The sequence below is a fragment of the Coturnix japonica genome, chromosome 2 (genome assembly GCF_054131305.1).
Source record: "Coturnix japonica strain WE chromosome 2, WE-NBRP24, whole genome shotgun sequence".
In the NCBI taxonomy this organism is placed as follows: Eukaryota; Metazoa; Chordata; class Aves; order Galliformes; family Phasianidae; genus Coturnix; species Coturnix japonica.
In genome coordinates, this window is record NC_140664.1 from 65,920,857 (window position 1) to 65,943,909 (window position 23,053).

Below are 23,053 nucleotides of genomic sequence, written 5' to 3' on the forward strand. Positions count from 1 at the left end.
TTTAGATTGGATATAAGAAACAAGATTTTCATAGTGTGGGTAGTGAAGCACTGGAACAGGTTGCACAGAGAGGTGGTAGATGTCTTATATTTGGAGACATTCAACATCAGGCTGGACCAGGTTTCAAGCAACCTGATCTAGCTGTAGATTTCTGCTTGTTGCAGGGGAGTTGGACTAGATGACCTTTTGAGGTCCCTTCCAACTTAACTGTTCTGTGATTCTACAATAAGAACAGACTTGTTTCTAAATCTCAGCATTGCCCTGTAATGTAAGTGAACCCTCAGGTACTAAGCAAGTGAAATATCAAACATTTAAACTGTTTGTACGCTACCAAATAATTATTTTTACATGCTCACATGCATGTACTACCTGAATCATGTAAACATTAAAAAAAAAAACAACCCAAACAACTGCTTTTAGACTCTTCTGTCTGCAGAACTTCTGCTATGTTTGTCCCAGTAAAACTACCACATGGACAGGGACATGTATTTTAGCACAATACAAATGAGACTGCAATTTCTAGAGCTGCAGGATGAAGTGACCTTTAAACAGTGAGGAGTCTAACGCTGCTGCAGAACTCCATTAAGGCTTGGTGCCACAAACGGAACACTCAGAACAATGACAAAATGCTAGTATCTTCTGCATAATGCAGTGAGCATTCTCTATCTTACACTACATAGGCAGAATTAAGGAATCCTGTCTACCAGACCTGTTTTTAAATGAGATGACTTTCCAGATCTTACCCTGTATACAAGTTTACATTTTCGCAATTAATAAGCATCTCTATCTGCATATCCCACTGCCATTCTGTATTATGTAGTATTTACTAAGGAACATGTTGTCATGGTTATGGTATTTACTATAACCTGTGACAGATGTATATTTGCAGCTTTCAGGTGTGGTAAACTAGAAATTATGCAACAACTTGAATTACAAAATTAAATATGAAAATTAATAATGTAACTAGCAAAGTATCCCTCATGTATTTATATTAATTTTAAAATGTCATCCAACTTCATGTTATAATCTTCTGTGCTGAACTCCTCTTAGATCGATGCCTGTACTTACAACCCTAATCTTCCTAAAAAAGTTAAGAGGATAAAGCCAGAGGTTCTGGGTAGAAGCGCTGATGCTTTTGGTTGCTAGAATAGCAGGAGATGTTTGGACTTTTTCCTCAAACAGGTAACAAAATAGGCCTTTCACAGTTTGGGGATATAGGTATACATTCCTCACACTCTCGACCTTGAGGATGAAAATGAACTAAAATAGTCCAGGATTTCCATATAATTCCAATCCTCAGCATCCCACTGTCTCCTGCCCTGACCTGCCATTGCTGCATGCTGCGGAGAAATCCGTTAATTCAAATACATACTTTTTCATTTATCTGTGCAATTATTTCAGGCAACAGCTGAGCAATGCTGATAGCATTTTTAAAAATCTTGTTTTGTACACATCTATATTTCGATAGATTTACCTAAGAAACACAGTGGCAATTAGCAGATTTCACTGAGAAGATGATGGCTTTAAAAATCGAGTAAAATACTGTACATAACTGGGATGGTTGTATGTTCCACAGTCACGCTGAATCCTTCAATCATGTCCCCTTCTAAAAACACCAGAACAAGTGTGAGAGGTGGGGTTAAAAGGCTCAGTAACCGCATATGCAATAGATGAAAACATTTCACTGACCTTTTGGTGAAAAACACTGGTGACCAGAGGTCGTCACAACCCATACAAAGATCAACACATGCTCTGAAACAACATGTCCAGAGAACCGCTCCAGCATTAGAAATACAAGAAGCTCAGCTCTAATGGGACCACTTGTCCAGAGGCTTTTGACACAACAGATTTATAAGAAGCACTAGTAAGGAGAGCTATTGGGGTAATAAAAACAGGTAAAAAACTAGCATGTTAAGAAAACAATACAGGACTTCATGTGATGCTCAGAGGTTATTTACTCGGGTTATTTACCTACTAATTAATTTTGTAGATACTGTACTGGCCTAGCAAATGAACAATTCATGCTCCCCAAGAGAAAGCACTGACCTGTTCAGAACACATTCAGCTTCCACCAAATTTCTCACCATTATTCTACTGCAACTACTAGCAGCAACACAGAAACATCAGGATAAAATAAAGCTATGGAGTTCATCTTACAGCAATCACTGCTATTGACAGGGTTTTGTTTCTGAGCAGTTGTTTTCATGCTGAAAAAGGACATGCTGTTACTCACAAAGCACACTTACTCTGCAAGTGCTACAAAAAATAAATCCCTCTGCCAGATCACAAAATGGCTTGGTCTGGAAGAGAACTTAAAGACCACCTAGTTCCAACCCCTCTGCCACTGGCAGGGATACCATCCACTAAGTCAGGTTGCCCAAAGCTCCATCCAGTCCAGCCCTGAACATCTCTGGGGAAGAGGCATCCACAGCTTCTCTGGGCAACTTGTTTTAGTGCTTCATCGCCCTCTGAGGAAATAGTCTTTTCCTAATGCTTAATCTAAGTCTACTCTCTTAGTTTAAAACCATTACTCCTTAACCTACATGCTTTTGTATTCTCACCCCATCTTTCTTACAAGCCCCCTTTAAGTACTGGAAGACCACTATAAGGTCTCCCTGGAGCCTTCCCCTTCCTCATGCTCAACAAGCCCAGCTCCCTCAGCTTGTCTTCATAGGAGTGGTGCTCCACCTCTGATCATCTTCTCTTTCTGTCAGGAAGGCTCCACGAGTTGCACTATGTCTAGTACTCATGGTTTAAAAACAAAAAATTAGAAGGTAATCAAAGCCATAGTTCAGAAGGGGTGTTAAACCTCTCACTACAGATCTCAGGTTTGCCAGAAGATAGCCTTTTTCACTTGATTCCAACTTCCCAATGCAATTTATATTTTATAAAACTCCAAAGAGGCAGAGTTAGTATGTAGTACTGTGTGGAAACAGAAATGGGTTCCACATCAGCAAAAGCAGTAGAGCTACACAATCAAACTTATCCTGCATCTGAATTACACTGGATATCTGTGCAGAACTGTAACTCCAAAACTGAACGTGAACACTGTATACTACAGGATCATACTACTGCCTGCCCTGATGACTTTGCCAACAATAAGATGCACTAGATCTGTGGAAAGAGACATGTGGAAACTCCATTACCAATGGAAAAGAAAAAACTGCCCAAGATCTTGGTGATCTGGGTATAGAGAGCTGAGGAATTTGGTTTTCTAAGTTTGCAGCTTCTTCATTTGACCTTTATCTAGTAGCAGCTAGCCAGTCTATTTTGCAGCTAAGAAGATACATGCGACTATTTCACTTTCAGCAGTGGAAGACTGTCCTAATTTTTTTGTCAGAGGCTCCAACATAGAAAACTGGATACTGACATGTATGAACAGTTCCAAAGGTGCGCTGCAGCTGGGCTAACTCATCAGGTCACACAGGCTTTCTCAATAAAGACCTACTTTCCTCTGCTATCACAGTGACAGTATTGATTAAAAGCATTTTTATGGCACAATGCTTATGTGTTTAACAGTTCTGTGATATTTGTATTGTGCCATGCAGTAGAACATCCCAGGTTTACCTACCTCTATTTTACTTATTTGTACAGTGAAATAATACAAAAGATGGTAATAATACAAGAAGGATGGTGATAGACATCCAAAAGGTTATCTATAGGAAAAACTCACCAATATGTATGCCTTCAGTCTGGCTGGAAAACACTGAGGCTGGTTATCCAATCTCCACAAATAAGCCCTTAAATGAGGTCTAGAGGAGGTGGAGTCAAGCTCCACCCTTCTGGGGAGCACAGCTGAATTACCCTCACCTTTGCTCCCACAGCTGACCCTACACTTGCCTCAGCTGATTAATCAGAGGTTCAGGCTGTGATTACCAGTTTCCCATACACTTATTCTATAGCATTACATCCAAACAAAATGTCATTATTTTACTGTTTTCACACTAATAAACCACATATACTGTTGGCACACAATAATTCTGGAGGAAACTCACACAAAAGTAACTTTCGTTCTCCCTCCTCCTGAAATAATTCAATAAAAATTTCATAAAATACAAATTCATATTCCATTTACTTTCTTGACCAGTAAGGAGGAAACACAGATACTGTCATCTAAAAATGTGAATAAAATTGGCAGATAAGTAGGTAACACCTACTCAATAAGGGCGTTTGAAAGGATAACATACAATCTAAACCAGCTTCCCACCTGAAGGATAAAGTACACAATAGCACCCAACATGAAGGGAGATGGACACTCATCTCTGCTCAAAGGAGGAGGAGGAGATGCCTTTCCCCTACTCCCCCAGTCCTCCCAAGAAATAGATACAAGTCTCTAGGGCTGGAGACAAGAGTGTCTGGATACCAGTCCGAGCCCAGGAAGCAGCAAGTACACAGATCAAGGCCAGCTGAGGAATCATACCAGAACTAGTGCCACCAAAAAAGGGCAAAGAGTCTTAGCTATAGGGGACTCTTTGCTGGGAATCATGTAGGGCCTCTATCTGCCTAACAGATAACCTCTCCAGAGAGGTATGCTGTCTTCCAGGGCATGTGTCAGAGATGTTAAGAACTCTTTACTGCAACTGATAAAAACAACTACTACCCACTTGTCATTCAAGTAGGGACACAGGAGGCTGCAACAAGGAAATTACAGAACATTAAAAGGGACTGCAACTCTCCGAAAGATGCAAGGGGGGATCAGGAGTGAAAGCAGTGCCCTCTCAACCAGTGTCAAGGACCCAGAAAAAAGAAGAATAGGTCAGGTAAATTACTGGATGAGGGGATGGTGGCAGGATCAAGGTTTTGGGTACTATAATCTCAGGCAGGTCTTTGAGAGACCAGGTATGTGGGCATCAGATGGAACGTGACTGAGCTGATGGGGCTAAGTGTTCTGAGGTACAAGCTGGCTGGATTGATTACCAGACATTTAAACTAGATTCAGTGGGGGAAAGGGATGGAGTCCTTTGAGAAAGAGGAGGGCCAGGGAATGCTGTTATTTTAGGAAACTGTGGGGAAAAACCTCTCAATCATCCAAAAGGATTTTTGTGAGGACTCCTCAGAGAAGGAGTCAACAGCCCTGCTGTAACCTTTTAGCATCCCTCTAGAGATGTCTGCACCCTCTGTTTCCCTATCATGCCTGTATACCAATGCACGTAGCACGGGAAATAAACAGGAAGAACTAGAGATCTGTGTGTGGTCATAGGGTCATGATCTCATTGCAACCATGGAGACAAGATGGGACAAATCACATGACAGGGATGCTGTCATGGATGGCTACATCTGCCATAAGAATGGTGAAGCGATGCAATGGAGTTGCTTTTTATGGGGGAGAGGAAATAAAATGTACTGAGCAGCATCTGGGGTCGAATGCATGGAGAGCTTGTAAGAATTATGGGGCAGGCTAACATAAATGACACTTGTGGATGTGCACCACAGACCACCTGATCAGGAGGAGGAGGTTGATGAGGCCTTCTACAAACCTCAGGCAGTGATTCTTATGGGGGGGCTTTAATCAGTTTGATACTGGATAAGCAACACAGCCACGCACACGCAGTCTAGGCAGTGCCTGCAATGCACTGAAGACAGCTTTCTGACACAGGTGGTGGAGGAGCTGATGAGGAGAGGTACATTACTTGACCTTTCTCTTACTAACAAGGAAAGGCTGGTCAGGGATGTGAAGCCTGGGGGCAGCTTGGGATGAAATGATGGAGCTCAGGATTTTGTGTGGAAGAAGCAAAGCAAGTAATAGGATTGCTACCCTGGACTTCAGGAGAACTGACTCCTCTTTAAAGACCCGCTTGGAGATATCCCATAGGATACGGCATTAGAAAAAAAGGGGGTCCAGGGGTCCAGGAGAGCTTAAGGTTGACACTTAAACATAATTTCTTCTGAGCTCAAGATCATTGTATCCATAAGAGTAAGAAACTGGGGAAAGGTGGCAAGAGGCATACATGGATAAACAGAGAACTCACAGATAAACAAGAAGAAAGTCCAGGAAATGTAAAAGAAGGGCCTGTCCACCTGGAAATAATATAGGAATGTTGCCAGGTCCTGTAGGGATGCAGTGAGGAAGGCTAAGGCCCTGCTGGAGAATTAAACCATGCAAACGAGGTAAAAGAGAACAAGTTTTGTTTTTTTTGTTGGTTTTGAAAATGTGGGTCCCCTACTAAATGAAATAGGTGCCCTGGTCACATGAATGCTGAAATGAAGATTCTTAATGCCTTCTTTACTTCAGTCTTTAATGCTAAGACTACTCCTGAGGATTCTCAAACCTCGGAGTTAAAAGAGAGTCTATGTAAAAGAAGATATCCCATTGGTTGAGGAGGATCTGCTTAGAAAGCATCTAGTCCAAAAATCAATGCACAAAAATCCACACCCCCGATGGTGTGCTCCCACAAGTGCTGAGGGAGCTGCCAGAGGTGACTGCTGAACCACTCCCTGTCATCTTTGAAAGGTCTTAGCTTTGGAAAGGTGCCTGAAGACTGGAGGACAGCTAGTGTCACTCCGGTCTTCATAAAGGGCGAGAATAAGGATCCAGGAAACCACATACCAATCAGACTCACCTCTGACCCTGGAAAGATGATGGAACAACTTGTTCTGGATACTCTCTCCAAACAAATGGAAGAGAAAGAGGTGATCAGGAGTAGTCAACATGGATTCACCAGGAGAAAGCATGTTTGACCAGCCTGGCAGCCTACTATGATGTCATAACTGGCTGTGTAGATAAAGAACAGTGGATGTTGTCTACCTAGACTTTAGCAAGGCATCTGACACTGTCACCTACAAGATCCTTGTTATGAAACTTACAAAGTGCGGGACAGATGAGTGGATGGTGAGGTAGAATGAGAACTGACAGAGCTCAGAGCTGTCAGCAGCAGAGTCTGGTTGGAGGCCTGTAACTAGCGGTGTTCTGCAGGAGTCGGTACTGGGTCCAGTCCTGTTCAACACCTTCATCAACTACCTGAATGAAGGGATAGAGTCCAGCCTCAGCAAGTTTGCTGATGATACAAAGCTAGGAGGAATGGCTGACACACCTGAAGGCTGTGTTGCTGTTCAGCAGGACCTGCACAGCCTGGATTGCTGGGTAGGGGGGAACCTGATAAGGTTTAACAAGAGTAAGTGTAGAGTCTTGCACTCAGGGAGGAAATAACTGCACTCATCAGAACAGACTGGGGGATGGCTTGCTGGAGAGGAGCTATGCAGAGAGGGACCTGAGTGTTCTGGTACACAGCAGGTTGGCCATGAGCCAGCAGTGTGTCCCAGTGGCCAAGAAAACCAATAGCATCCAGGGGTGCATTAAAAAGCATGGCCAGCAGGTTGGGGGAGGTGATTCTCTCCCTCTACTCTGTCCTAGTGAGGCTGCATTTAGAACACTGTGTCCAATTCTGGGCATTCCAGTTAAAAAAAGACAGGGATCTCCTAGAACAAATCCAGCAGAGGGCTATAGAGTTGATTAAAAGCCTGGAGTATCTCCATGATGAGGAAAGGCTGAGTAAACTGGGTCTATTCAGCCTAGGAAAAAGAAGACTGAGGGGGGAATTAACATTTATAAACATTAAAGAGAGGTGGGAGGCAAATACATGAGGCCAGGCTCTTTGGTGGTGCCAAGTGATAGGACAAAGTGTAATGGCCTAAAACTTGAACACAGATGTTCCATATAAACATGTGGAAGAACTTCTTTATGCTAAGTGTGATGGAGCATTGGAACAAGTCTCCCAGAGAGGCTGTGGAGTCTCCTTCTCTGGAGATATTCCAGACCCACTGACACCTAGCCAAGCAACCTACTGTACGATACCTGCTGTAGCAGGGGGTCGGACTTTATGAACTCTTGAGGTCTCTTCCAACTCCTGCAATTTTGTGTAATCTGATCTGTAGCACGTAATTCTTTTTGTATTTTACACCTTAAACAACCTCATTTTAATTAATGCATTCAGTATTAAATAAAGCTGTACTGAATCATTACACTTACACTCAGAATAAGCAGCTGCTCTCCAGTTTGTTCAGTCCCCATTCCTACAAGAAAAATTGTGCTCCAAACTCAATCCCACACAATTGCATGAAATAAATAAATACTGTGCTGCTGAATAATGCTGTACCTGGAAAGCAACACGCAGCCCCATTTGGTCTCATAAGCACTGTGTTGAAGCATATCATCATACTACATAAGCCCTCGCTTAACTCAATCAAGAGTATTTGAAAAGGTGATGGAAACATCCTCCTGTACAATTAAATCCTCAGGACTTTTTCACTGCTGTAACAGAGGGGATCTCTGGCAATGCTTGCCTGACAGAACTAACCAACATAAAGGATCCTGTTGGTGCTATAAAATAAACCCTGTTCATAGCATAAATTTCTGTGTTTGATAGGAAATATAAATCATGCTGGTTTAGATAAAATATGATAATGAACTACAATCACTCGGTTTTATGCTTATAATTACAAAGTCAAAAAGAAATAAGTAATTTCCTGCAATACCATGAATAATGAGGCACAGTAAAGGACAAAAGGCTTTGAATAGAGTCAGATAAGCTATTAAGCTGTTAAATTATTTTAGAGACTAATCCAAGTACATGCAGAGTCTCTGCACTTTTCACATTAAGTCAGCAAGTGTCAAACATTTTGAAAGTCACTCTGCCTCTTAGAATCAGGCCCTTACTCTGGAATATCAGCTAAGAAAACAGTTACAAGTAAATGCGTATCTGGCACTAAGCACAATCACATGCCCATTTGTGCATGTGCCTGCACAAACACACTGTGTATTCCCTCTACTTCTTACACTTATGTATGTATTCCACATACATATACTCCCCTGAACAGATGGAGGAATGACAAACGTGAGATTTGAGACATTTGTGGATATGCAAGCATAACTCTCAGGAGCACGGTGCAAGGAAGGACAAGGGTCAAAACAGCCATCAGCTCCCACTGGTTTCCAATGGAAACAAGGAAATTTTAGACCAGTGCACGCACAGAGGCATCCAGTGCCTCTTCAATATCTGAAAACAATAGATGTTATGTAGGAACAGCTAAAAACTAAGAGAAATATGCTAGCACATCTTAAAGAGTACTGAAAACCAGTGTTTAAGCAACCAGACTTGATCCAGGTATGCAAAGTCTTCTTGTGCCTTTGAATACCTTTGCACAAGGACATGCTTTCCAGCCCTTTAACCAGCAGAGGTATTTTCTTTTGGTTTTCACATGATGATTTATACTGAAATGGAGTTGATTCCACTGTCTACATCACTGATAAAAATGCTGAAGAGAACTAGTTCCAAGACAGATCCCTGGGGCACAACACTTGTCAACAGATTTATGTGCAGGCAGAGGCTTGTGACCACAACCCTTTGGCTGCGACCATCCAACCAGTTCTTATCCACCCAACTCTTCAAATCCACATCTCCAATTTAGAGATAAGGATTTGGTGGGGGACCATATCAAAGGCCTTGTGCAAGTCCAGGTAGATAACATCAGTTGCCCTACCTCTGCCCACTGATGCCATTGCCTCATTACAGAAGGCCACCAGATTGGTCAGGCTTCCTTGGTGAAGCCACGCTTGCTGTCTCGGATCACTTCCTCATCTTACATATGCCTCAACATAGCTTATTTTGATCGTACCTGTCACAGAACTGAGGCTCGCTAGCCTGTAGTTCCCCAGATCTTCCTTTCTCCCTTTCTTAATAAGTGAGATTTTGCTCCCCTACCCCCCAACTAGAAGTTCAGCAACACATGAGGCATGGGAAGCCTGACTGTCAGTGAAGACTGAGGCAAAGAACAAACTGTTGTTGTTAGTTCTCGCTTTTCATTTACAAAAGAGGATACAGCCTCCTTTGCCTTTCTTTTCTGACCAATGTACCTGTAGAATCCCTTTTTGTTATTTTTCACATCCTTTTCCAAGTTCAGTTCCATATACACAAGTCCTAACAGCATACTCCCAGGTCACTCATCCCAGCTTCCACTGCCTGTGTTTTTCCTTCTTATCTCTCAGTTTGACCAGCAAGACCTTGATCAGTCATGCTTGTTTCTTGCTTTCACTGCTTGATTTCTTATGCTGGTGGATGGAGAGCTCTTAAACTCTCAGAAAAGAGTCCTTAAAGGACTGCCAGCTCTGTTCTGCTATTATATCCTTAAGGGCAGTTTCCCAGGGATCTCTTCCAATAATTTCTTAAACAGCTCGAAGTTCATGGTCCTAGCACCACCCTTTGCCAGGCTCATGTAAGTTCATGAACCAGGGCATGGTCACAACAACTACAGCCCATGCTGCCACCAGTCTTAACCTCTTTAATGATCCATAATGGTGAGCATCAGACCCAGTAACAATTCACCTCTGTCTGGCTTGTCAGATACCTATATCAAGAAGTTATTTTCAGACTTTACTAGGTTGCTTGCAGATAATCCTGCTGCTTTCCCAGCAGATATCTGGGTAGTTGAAATCCTCCATTAGGATGAGAGCCTGCAAGCAGGATGCTTCTTGAAGCTGAAGCAAGAAGGCCTGGTCAACAGACCCTCCCTTGATCAGGTGGCCTATAGTAGATCCCAACCATCAGACATCCTTTATTAATCTGGTCCCCACTTTTAACCCACAAGCTCTCAACATGATAACCATGGCTGTTTCTCAGTGGCAGAAAAGAGATCGGCCTCATCCTCTTGACACTCATCCCCCCCATGTACTTTTAAGTGTTGAAAAGATACTCTCGGTCTTTTCCTAGCTAAGTCATTCCAGTTTTCTCAGCCTTTCCTCATAAAGATGTTTCAGGTCCCTAACCCCCTCCCCCCCGGCTTTGTACCATCAAAGTTGCTGAGGGTGGACTCTGTCTCTTGCTGGGTTTAATTCCAAGTGGACCTTACTATAGCACTCTTATATCAAAAGTCAGCATCGAGTATCAGCTGATCTCTCTAAGTTACTGTCAGAAACAACAAAAGTATTGTTATAAATGAATAGATTTCCATAGTGTTGTAGTGCATATAAAGCTGATTTTTTCTGCACGTAAGTACCATGCTTGAAGAAGCTTTTAATAAGATTCACATTGGGGAAGTATATTTATTATTAAGTGCTTCTTGTTTTACTGAAGAAAATCACATTCCAACAATTTATATAAGGGAGTACGTGTCTTTCTGTTAAATGCAGTAACTGCAGATGCTGTTTTTTTCCATGTAACCAGTGCGCATAGCGCAATCCAGTGTCAGCTCATACACAGGTATTTACCACGAGAGACAGCTAGAAACACGTATTTGTATTTATGACAATACATGTGTTAACTAAGCTGAAAAAGGGAAATAATCATTTATTTATTTATTTATTTAAAAATTATACCTTGATCCTGTAATGGCTTTATGGAAGACCTAACAGTCCTTACATAACAGAAGCTCTACGGATCTTCCTTTCAGACAGTACTCACACATGCCTTCTAAGGCACATATGCACATGGAAGAGCCAGATGACAAAAGAAAAGCCAGTGAAAGGGTCAGCAAACATCAGGAGTGTTCACTTGTTCTGCTGCTGGGTAAATGTTGTCATCTAAAAATAGGAGATACTCTTGTTGACCTGCATTCTCCAGGAATCACAGTACAAAAGAAGTCAAGTTTCCTCAAAACCCACAAAATCTTACTGTCCACTATATTTATATAAAAATACCGGTCAGTCAAAAAATACAAATTTTACAAAATATATCAAATGAATATCCCCTTCTATAATACCTATGTAAGGATCTCACGCTCTACTACTGCACCAGTTTTATGTACGCTCTGCATCCACGCTTATTTTAAGGCAATTTACAATTTGTTATAACAAAAGAAAATTGGGGCCACAGAATTCATCAGTCCAGAACAGTAAAAAAAAATTTCTATGATGTATGTATAAACATCAAATGAGCTTAAACTGGTTGCTATTTCAAAATACTTACATATTGTGCTGCTTGTCACATTGTCATAAAATACTATAAATATGCAGCTAATAAGGTGCCCCAAAACTGTAGATGCAGTCTCACAACAGCCTTCTGGAATCTAAGTTAGGAAGGTTTGTTTTAACTCTGTGTTCAGAACAGCATAGAATGTCCTCACTCATTTTACATGTAAATCTGTTAAGATTTTCAGACTTCTGTTTTTTTTACGCACAGAAAAAAAAGATAACAAAACAGCGTTGCCTCAGCTCCAGTGAGGTTCCACTGAATGAGATGAAAAAAAGAAAGCAAAGAATGAGAAACCACAGCATAGGAGCATTCCAGAGTGCAAAATCATAGCAACAAGCTGAGGATAATGCGATGGAAGACACAACACGTACTCTCACTTCCACCCCCTACCTCACATTCCCAATTGGCTTTATTTCCATACAGGAAAGACTGGAACTGCAGAAGTTCCACTACCTCCAACCCAACCATTCTAGATGGACAGTGGTGAGAAATTTTATAGTTGTCACAGACATTTCCATTCCAAATTCTCTTGGATATGTCATAATTTTTGCTAAGCACCTCATTTTTAGACATGCAGTCTTATACCCTCACAAGTGAGTAATGCTTTCAATCAAACCTCTATCATTTTAATTTTTACTAGAGCATAAATAAATCACCCTCTGTTCTTCTCTTAGCTTCTTTTCTGCTGCTCTCCCAATAATAAAAACACAAAGGAGATGCTTGCACTGTTGTATTTATTAATGATAAATTCGCTCAATTGAGAAGTAAACAGTTTATTTACTCTCTCAATAAGTCATTCTTTAGTACAACATCCTACCTTTTCCCTTTTTATAGATCCTTTCACCACAAAGAAACACCTCACAGTATCAACTCATCATGCATCAGTTCCAGCTCCTTGCTATCAGATCTGTTTTGTCTTTCACAGAGACATTCACCATTACATTTACATAACATAGCACATAGAATTCACATACCATTTGGTCACGTGTTATAAGAAACAGTCCTGTAAGAGAGAGCTTTCTATCACAAAACTTCATCCCAATTATTCCTTGCCATCAAATTTAAGCCACTAAGTCAAAAGTTGCTCTTTATGGTTTCTTTGACTGAATATGGATTACTGAAGCTGGGTTTACTTTAATTTACCTAACAATTACCTTCAAAGCTTTTGTGAACTGATCCCCACAGGCCTTAAAACCTGATTTTTGAAACAGTCACAGCTCAAACCAGTTTTTCAGGTGACAGACTTTTCTTTAGTATTTGTCTCAGAAGCTTCACCCTGACTTTTCATTTAGTACGCTGTGCACTGATGTCATTTGCTCTTCATCACTACTTACAGCTGCATGTTCTAACACAATAGGATTTGTTGCATCATTAACAGGGAATACATGAGCAACAAATGAAAATTTCCTGACACCTTCAGTAAGCAATGACTAACAGCTTTTTACTTATCCAAACAGTAACAAAAGTAAATTATGTTTATGGTCACTTTTTTACCACCTCCTTGTCTGCATGCACAAAAGTATGCCCACACAGGGATAACAGCTAATTAGCTATGCAGCCATTCAAATCATATAATTGCTTAGTTGGAAGGGACCTTCAAAGGTCATGTAGTCCAAATCCCCTGCAACAACCAGATATCTACAGCCAGATCAGGTTGCTCAGAGCCTGGTCCATCCAGCCTGACCCTGAATGTCTCAAATATAAGACATCTGCCACCACTCTGAGCAACCTGCTCCAGCGCTTCACTACCTTCACTGTGAAAATATTCTTCCTTATATCCAATCTAAATCTCCCCCATTCAAGTTTGAAACCATTTCCCCTTGTTGTATCACCACAGACCCTGCTAAAGAATCTGTCCCCTTCTTTCTTACAGCCTGCCTTCAGATACTGAAAGGCTGCTATCAGGTCTCCCTGGAGCCTTCTCTTCTCCAGGATGATCAGCCCCAGGTCTATTAGCCTCTCCTTGTAGAAGGTGTGTTCCATCCTTTGGATCATTTTTGTGACCTTTCTCTGGATGTTCTCCAACAGGTCATGTCTCTCCCGTACTGAGGACTCCACCTCTGGGTGCAGTACTCCAGGTGAGGCCTCTTCAACACACAGCAGAGGATCAGGATCACCTCCCCAGAGCCTTCTCTACTCCAAGGTAAACAGCCTTTCAGCCCCTCCTCATAGGGGATCACATTTGTGACCTGGACTGGATGGACTACAACAGGTTCACATCTCTCCTGTGCTGAGGACTCTACATCTGGACACAACGGTGAAGCCTCACTAGTGCAGAGTAGGGGACAGGATCACTCCACTCAGCTCCCTGGCCATAATGCTTTTGATGCAGTCCAGGACATGGTTGGTACTCTAGGCCATGAGGGCACATTACTGGCTCATGTCCAACTTGCCATCCACCAGTACCCTCAAGTTCTTTTCAGCAGGGCTGTCTTCTGTCTTTTTGTCCCCCCACCTGTATTGTCAGTGGGAGTGGTCATGACTGGAGCAAAGGAAGGCAACAATTCTGCCTTCTACTGGGATGCAAACACTATCTATGGAGCAAAGGATGATGCCAAATAAGAAAAAATAGCTCACCCTTTCTGATGACTGGTGACAGCTCAAAAAGAACACTATCTCTACCCAGAAATGCTAATCCCTCAGTTGATAACCCTTAGATGTGGGTAAGGAAGGGTGGACCCAAGGTCACTCAGGTGCACTGTTTGCACTTGAGCTCCCTGGGTTAGCCACACTTTCTCACCTGGCGCTCAACCATTGGTTCAGGCCATGACATGGCAATTCCTATGCACACGACCCAGGTACAAGGCCTTGCACTTGGATTTTTGAACTTCATGAAATTCACCTGGGCCCACTAGGTCTCTCTGAATAGCATCCCATCCCTAAATCACGTTAACCACACCACACAGCTTGGTGTCATCTGCAAACCTGCTGATCCTAAAGTTGATGTCATTGATGGAGATGTTAAAGATTAACAGTCCCAGTACTGACCCTGAAGGACACCATTTTTCATTTCTTGGTGAATGGAAACACACAAACCAGAAACTCAAGGAAGACTTGGCTATTAAAATCCAGAGGATATTGCATATTGAATAAGAAATGCTAAAGTTTAATATAATTAAGCGTTTCTATAGTACCTCTTTCAGCATTTGGAGATTCTCCATAAAAAGAATCACAACTGATTCAGTCAGAGGCTGCTGTAAAATTCAGAGTATGCAAAAGCAGACACATAATTAGAGCACGAACACTATTTCAGAGTCATTCTGTTTTACTGACTTATATTCCTTCTTCTCTTGGAACTTTTACTGTAAATAATCTTATGTTCTGATGAATGCTATTCTAAATCCACCCATCTCTTTCTGTTTAGTTTTGTAAATTTAACTTGCTCCTTTTTCTCATATAATCTTTTACCTTCTAAGACAGAGACTAGTATCAATTTTCCTTTCTTTTCACTACTTTTCTTTCCTCCTGTTAAATATGTAACCCTAATTTACTAGGTTAATTAACCGTCAGCACTTTTCATTATTCCTCAACATCTTCTCCTTTCACAGATTTATCTCAATTCATTACACCTGGCACTTCTAAAAAGCTTCAGAATTTGGTCTGCTGAAATTCAATACCAGCTTGAGATGATGTGAGGACAGTCTATACCCTTGGCAAGCAAGTGTGGCAAACTTCGAGCACACATCTCTACTTAAGCTTAACTAGTCTTATTTCAACTGGCATTCAATGCTGAGAAGTATACCTAAGGCACGCTATATGAACCAAAAAAACCCCCAAAAGTATATGCCATCCTTAGCACAAATATATTTCCTTCCTTTCCCTAGTAAATGGATAAACAAGCAAGTTTTTCCTTCTAGACCCTGTGTATGGTTACAGTTGTACAATTATCATGTCAATGGATAAACAGAGGGTATGGAACAGAGAGAGAATAAATGATAAATGCTCACCAATGTTGAGGCTCACTGCAAAACTCCACACAGGAGCAATCTCCAAAGAAAGAGATCCAGCCTTAGTGGTGGGAAGCCCTTAAATGAGATCTAAGAATTACCTTCACCTGTGCTTCCGCAGCTGGCTCATTGCTTGCCTCAGATGGTTAATAAAAGGTTCAGGCTCTGATCCACAGTCTCCCATACACCCTGCTTTTACAGTACACCAATACCCTGACTGAAATTGTACCACCTGACTGTGGTCCGTAAGGCAGATGGATACAAATTGTTTTAGTATCTGGTTTGTTTGTTTGTTTGTTTGTTTTCAGCATAGCGAGGCCAACAAATTGTATACTGGATTACCAACATGATGAAAAGTCAAAGGAAATACTCTGTAGATCTAATTTTTAATCTGTAAATGAGTATTTCTCATTTGAACATAGAGGGACATGTATAAAAGTAACAAAATCTTGGTTACACTAAGCTATTTTCCTTCCCTCTGTCCTTCTGCCTCTACTCAAACCACATTACTCTAGTTTATGTCCATGGCATAATTTGCTCAGCTCTACAGCTTCTTCAAGTTGATTCATGGCGCATGAGATAAGGGAAAGTTTTCCTTTGAATCTGTCCAATTCATAAGCAGCTCTGAATTAAGTCTTCATTAAGTCTTCATTGACACATGCTGAACATTTCTGGATACCGAACAGTGAATGCGAGCACAGGGAGTGGTGGGTGGTACATTTCAGCAGTGGTGACATAGATGTGAAAGATAAGCCACATCCTGGAAGGCCATGCACATCTGTTACATAACAAAATGAAGAGTGTATTAATCAGCTCATCCATGCAAATCAGTGGATTGCAAACAGGGAACTGTGGATGGAGTTGAATAACAGCTTCAATGCACTGAAAACAACAGCGGTGGCAACAGTGGAAAACTGTAGAGTGTGTACCAGGTGGGTCCCACAGATGCTTACACAGGAACAGAAAGAACACTGCATGGAAGTCTGAGAGGACCTTCTGAAACAATACAGGGCTGAAGGTGACAGTATCCTGGATTTCATTATTGTCAGTGATGAGGTAAGGCATCACCACTATGAGTCAGAGTAAAAACCAATGAGTTGTGATATGCATATTCCTCACCCAAGAAAAGTTTCGAGATGCAGTCCTCAGTGGGTAAAGTGATGTGCACTGACTTCTGGGACAGGAAAGGAGTGATCACAGAATCCTTTACAACTAGTTCAACTCCCTTGCAATTAACAAGGGATATGCACAGCTAGATCAGGTTTCCCACAGCCTTATCCAGACAACCCTGGTTAAGTCTCCAGGGACAGGGCATCCATCACATCCCTGGGCAACCTGATTTAGTGTCTCACCACCTCCAGTGTAAAATACTTTTTCCTTATATCTAATCTAAATCTACCCTCTTTAAGCCTGAAACCATTTCCCCTTGTTCTGTCACAACAGACTCTGCCACAGCCTGTCCCTTTATTGTAGCTCCCTTTTACACATTAAAAAGCTGCTATTGGGTCTTCTCAGAGCCTTCTTCAGGCTGAATGACTCCATCTGTTTCAGCCCCTCCCCACAGGAGAGCAGCTCCTTGATCATTTTTATGACCCTCCTCTGGATGCACTCCAAGAAGTCTATGTCTCTCCTGTACTGGTGACTCTACATCTGGGTGCTGTACTCCAGGTGAGGCCTCACCAGCACAGAGGAGAGGGGCAGGATCACCACTTTTGACCTGCTGACAATGCTTCTTTTGATGCAGCCCAGGATACAGTTGGCTCTCTGGGATGTGCGGGCACATTGGTGGCTCACATCCAACTTCTCATTCACCAGTATCCCCAGGTCATTCTCAGCAGGAACATGCTTAATCCTTTCATCCCCTGGCTTGTAATGGTAGTGGGTGGATGTTGCCTTAACCCAGGTGCAAGACCATGCATTTGGATTTGTTGAACCTCATGAGGCTCACTTGGGCCCACTGCTCATGCCTGTCTAGGTCCCTCTGGATGGTAATCCCATTCCTCTGATGAGTCGATTGCATCCCACAGCTTGGTGTCAGCAAGCTTGCTGAGAGCGCGCTCAACCACACTGTCAATGTCACTGATGAAGTTATTAAAGAATATCAGTCCCAGCACTGACCCCTGGTGAGGCTATCTATTACTGGACTCAGTAAGGTATCTTCAACACATTCCAGGAGCCTCCTGGATTGCCTACAGCTCTCCATGCTACTTTTCCAGCAGGTATCTGGGTGGTTGAACTCTCTCAGCAGGACAAGTGCTTGAAATTGCAATGCCTCCTGTAGATGGAGGTAGAAGCCCTCATCAACAGGCTATGCTTGATCAGGTGGCCTACAGTAGATAACGATCACCCGGCTGTGTTTGTTATCTCAATCTCTGTTACACATAAGCTTTTAATTTGCTCGTGACTAAAGGACAGCTCTTCATACTCTATTCCCTTCCTAATATAGATAGCAACACCCCCTCCCCTCCTTCCTTGCCTGTGCCTTCTAAACAACTTGACAGCCACAGTCCAATCATGGGAATCGTCCTACCAAGTTTCAGTGACAGCTAACTATATCTCTTCTGGGACACAAACCATCAACTCTGACTGCTACACTGCAGTTCTGAGCTGAAAGACATGAAATTCCAGAGTCAGGACACAGAAAAAGACCACCTTTCTCTTGCAACACAGTAATGCCAGCCCCAAACCAGTCAGTCTGAAGATAATGGAGCACGCTGCCAATCTTGGCTGGACTGTCATACCATGCCTACTGCATAGTCTGGATTTAGTGCCTTCTGACTTCCATCTGTTCAAGCCAATGAAAGATGGACTGTGAAGACAACACCTACCTACCAAGCAACAGTGCCATCGCAGCAGTTGTGAAACAGTGAGTCTCCTTTGCTGGTGCAGATTTTTACAAGCGTGGAATGCAGGCTCTTGTTAATGGCCAATGAAAATGTTTAATGCTGGTGATCATGTTGAAAAATAACATTCTGTAGCTGAGAATTTACTCTATCAGATAGGGTTATTGTGCTCTTTGTGTCTTTTGTAGTTTCCATGGACATAAATAGGAGGTATTACTTCCAGAGTGATCTACGTATAATAATCATAGAATGGTATGGGTTGGAAGGGACCAAGTGTCATCAAGTTCCAACCCCCACCACAGGCAAGGCCATCACCCTCAGATCTGGTACTACGTCAGCCTACCCAGGCCCCATCCAACGTGGTCTTGAACACCTCCAGGGATGGGACATCCACAGCCTCTTTGGGCAGTCCGTTCCAGTACATCACCACTCTCTCTGTGAAGAACTTAGCCGTGACATCTAATCTAAACCTTCCCTCCTTGAGCTTAAAACCATTCCCCCCTGCCCTATCACTAGCTACCCTCGTACAAAGTTGATTACAATCTTCTCCTGTTTATAATCCTCCTTTAAATACTGGAAGGCTTCAATGAGGTCACCCCGCAGCCTTCTCCAGGCTGAACAAACCCAGCTCCCTCAGCCTGTCATTGTAGTGGAGGTTCTCCAGACCTCTGATCATGTTCATGGCCCTGCTCTGGATCCTCTCCAACAGCTCCACATCTTTCCCGTACTGGGGGACCCAGACGTGGATACAGTACTCCAGATGGGGCCTCACGTGGTAGAGTAGAAAGGGATAAATCACCTTCCTGTCTCTGCTGATGGAGCCCAGGATACCATTGGCCTTCCAAGCTGCAAGAGCACACTGCTGGCTCATGTTCAGTTTTTCACTCACCAGGACCCCTAGGTCCATTTCCGCAGGGCTACTCTTAAGGAGTGCCTCTCCCAGTCTCTACATGTACCTGGAGTTCCTCTGAACCAACTGCAAAATCTTGTGCTTTGCTATGTTGAACCTCGCTAGGTTCACAAGGGCTCACCTTTCAAGTCTGCCAAGATCCTTCATTAATAATGAAAGGAAACAAGACATAAAAACCTCATAATGCACAATAATGGCTGTCTTGCTCACACAGGCAGCTTGCCACTACAAAGGCAAATCTAAACACTGCATTTTCATTTACATTCTGAAAATAAACCGTTTGATTTCTTTTATACCTTTCTATCCTATTTAACATAACTGAGGCCATTTCTCTTGTTTCATTATTCTGTGCTGAAGTCTCTAGTGATGCATAGAATAACTTCAAAATTATAAAGTGGGATAATTCTATGCTATGATTAATTTTTCTTTTTTCTTTCTAATAACGTTCACTCTTAAGAATAACAAGAGTGGCATAATCTAACATACTCTAGTGAATCCTTAACATTTGTGAAAAAAGACAATTAAGAAAACATTGCTCTCCATCAGGACTGCAAATTATTTCTGTTCATTCCTCTGAGATCTGTACGCTGTCTCCTCAACAGTTCTGCCTGCAATTGAGGTTGATTGAGCTAAGGTACACAGGGAACAACTAGGTTATCAAGAAAAAAAGTACTATAAAAATTCTTTAAATAGATCATTATGGGCCTCATAATACCTCTTGTGACAAAGAACAAGGCAAGAACTGTAGCATACCATTCCAACACCCTGCAGAAATCTCTGAAGTAGTAGTGACAAAGAGTTAGAATCATAGAATATCCCAATTTGGAAGAGACCCACAAGGATCATGGAGTCCAACTCAACCACCCCAAAATCAAACCCTATGTCTTCAAAGTAAAGTAGTAATTCCAAGCATGAAGCTCACTTCTATCTTATACTTCAAACATGTGCTCATAAGTAATGTTAAATGGGAGGGAGGAGGCTGAGGATTGGGCCTTAGCAGTTTTTACTTTCAAAACACCTGGAAACAGCACTTTTGTGTAAGCAGAACTCTTTGGTTAGGACTTTGTGCTCCCCGTTCCTATTTTCTTGTCTAAGCTTCTGCTAGTCTCATGTCACCTCTTTAATTTTTAGACCATAGTTGAAAAATCTTCTGAACCAAGAAGGAGACAAGGAGAGTTCAGGGAAATGCTGACTCCAGAGGTTTAAGAGAAGAATCAGGCTGCTGCCATTATACATGACAAATTCCCATTTGACTTTGGGTTTTCAGACTAGAATACATTCATCTAGAAATGTAACCCCCTTTTTGGACTTTTTTTACAAGTACCTTATCATTTCATGAAAGTATGGGCTTTAGATGCACACACTGGTCTTCTCTCACTTTTAAGTTGAGGGAAGATACCTTAATTTGGAGAAAAATTTTAATTTTAGACAATCTTAAAAGACTACAATCCAGCATTCAGAATTAGAGTAGGTTGTTGCATAATGAGCACATTTGATATAAAACTAAAAAGTGTATTTCTGAGAAGTATGCGCATACCTAAAATTTGAACAAGTGTTTCTTGTCACAGTGTAATTCACTATCAGAACCTATAGAGTAACAACACGGCTATCAAAAATAATTCACCACACTTCTTAACATGACAAATCATAGCAGCTGTGAAGCAGTAATGAGGATGTATGAGGCTTGATAAATGAAAAGTATTTAGAAGTTCTGTAAAAACCCACTCTTGAAACCCCTTGCTTGCAGGAGTTCATACTCACTTCAGGATATCTATGTATTCAGTAGGAACATTTGTGCGAATAAGGGTAAAGCCAGCCAGGATTGGGCACTGAACTGAACGTATGCTCTTTTCACAGACTTTTATTTTTAAGGTAGAAAAGAAATCAAATCAGAACTTTCACCATTGCTTAGATCAAGGGTAATATATTATTAATCCATGACTGAAGGTTTCAACTCTATCCTACAGTACAAGTACAAAGAAATACTAGAACAAACATCTGGGACTCAGATGTGCTCTCATTTATACAAAGGTAAATCTGGACAGGATCCTTTGATTTACATCGGCACAACCAAGAACATTCCCCAGGAACTGCTTCCATTGTGAGCCCTTAACAGCAGTCTCCAGAACAAATTCAAGTATTTCTGCAGTCAGAGGAAGCCTTCACAGCATGAAACCTCATAAAACCACTAAGACAGACTGAACTCAATAAATTTCAGGAAATACTAAGTGTAATACTGAAATGAGAATATTTTAGCGACATTTACATTAAAGAGCATACATACAGGAGGGAAAATTATAAATCTACAGTTACCAACTGCTACGACTCAAAAATGTGGAGGATATGCTGTCTGTTTATACTCTCCAATAAAGCTGTGCATAATCCCAAAGGATTCAGTCTTTGGTTTCGAAGCCACTAAGTACAAAATGGAGCCTTAATCTAGTTCAAGAACATTCCAGCTTGTCACAAAGAACAATCCAGAAATTCCTTTTCTTTCCCTCTTTCATATATAACACTAATCAGCTTCATTTAACCATGTATACTTTCAAAGGTTTTCCCGGGTTTTTGAGTCATACTCAGAAAAGTCATTTTGAAACCTTTGATGATATAACAGGCATCTAATAAAATGAAAAATCACAGCTGAAAGACAACCTTGAATTGACCTTGAATTGTCCCTTGACAAACATCAGGAAAAACAAAAGAGCAAGAAAATTATTGTAGCTACAGAACTTCTGGAAACAAACCATACCTGAACTAGAACTGGTTTCCTTGGCATTGCTCCTCCCTTTGTGTAGGATCAAGAGTGGAGAAGTCCTAACGTGCTGCTATGGAACCACGACTTTCCCATAATCAGCAGACACAAGTTCAGCTGAACTTAAATGTTGTACATAAAATTAGCTTGTAAGTAAGACTGAATATTACTGTGAGTACTTCCACAGGAAACATCACTGTGATTACAGGTAGGAGGGCCAAGATTGTAATGTGTACTTCTGGATATTAAGCAACATCATATAAATGATGTCATTCAATGTAAGCGCATGTTTATGTCAATAAAAGTCCCAAACAAGCTTCTTGTGGCTTCACTGATTTCTTCGGTTTGAAATCTGCTGAAAGGCAAAATAAGAATCATTCATTATTCTGAACAGCCGGGTAAGGTTAGAACTAGGTTAGTATTATTGTAAATAAATTTAACAGCTCAGCTGATTGACAGTGTTGCACAGCCTGAAGAGATGGCAAAAGGTCCAGTAACAGTAATGTGCGGAGAAACACAGCAAGCTTCTGCTCTCAAAACATAACTGAAAATTCAGTAACGGGAAAAAAGAGAAGAGGAAAGGAAGCACAAAGCATACAAGGATGGTGCCAATTTTGATGGTGTATCAAAATTTTCATGCAAAATTTACAGCAATCATCATAAGGAGTCACTTAGTATGTCAGAATTACAAATTAAAA

General features: G+C 41.6%; 1 protein-coding gene across 10 annotated transcripts in view; it reads right to left on the reverse strand.

The window, feature by feature from the left end:
* The window catches only part of KCNG2 (potassium voltage-gated channel modifier subfamily G member 2), a 68,475-nt gene that overhangs the window by 33,997 nt on the left and 11,425 nt on the right, over positions 1-23,053 (reverse strand). Inside the window, exon 1 of one of the 10 annotated variants that reach the window (XM_015854807.3) lies at positions 22,353-22,645. The exons of 7 other annotated variants lie outside the window; for them this stretch is intronic. Coding sequence is in view for 1 of the 3 variants with exons in the window: in XM_085540090.1 (XP_085396216.1) it covers positions 22,646-22,707 (62 nt within the window). In the remaining 2 variants the exon portion in view is untranslated. Of the gene's footprint in view, positions 1-6,560; positions 7,335-22,352; positions 22,708-23,053 lie in introns of those variants that run through there. 2 more of the 10 variants (XM_015854804.3, XM_085540090.1) reach the window with 2 other exon arrangements.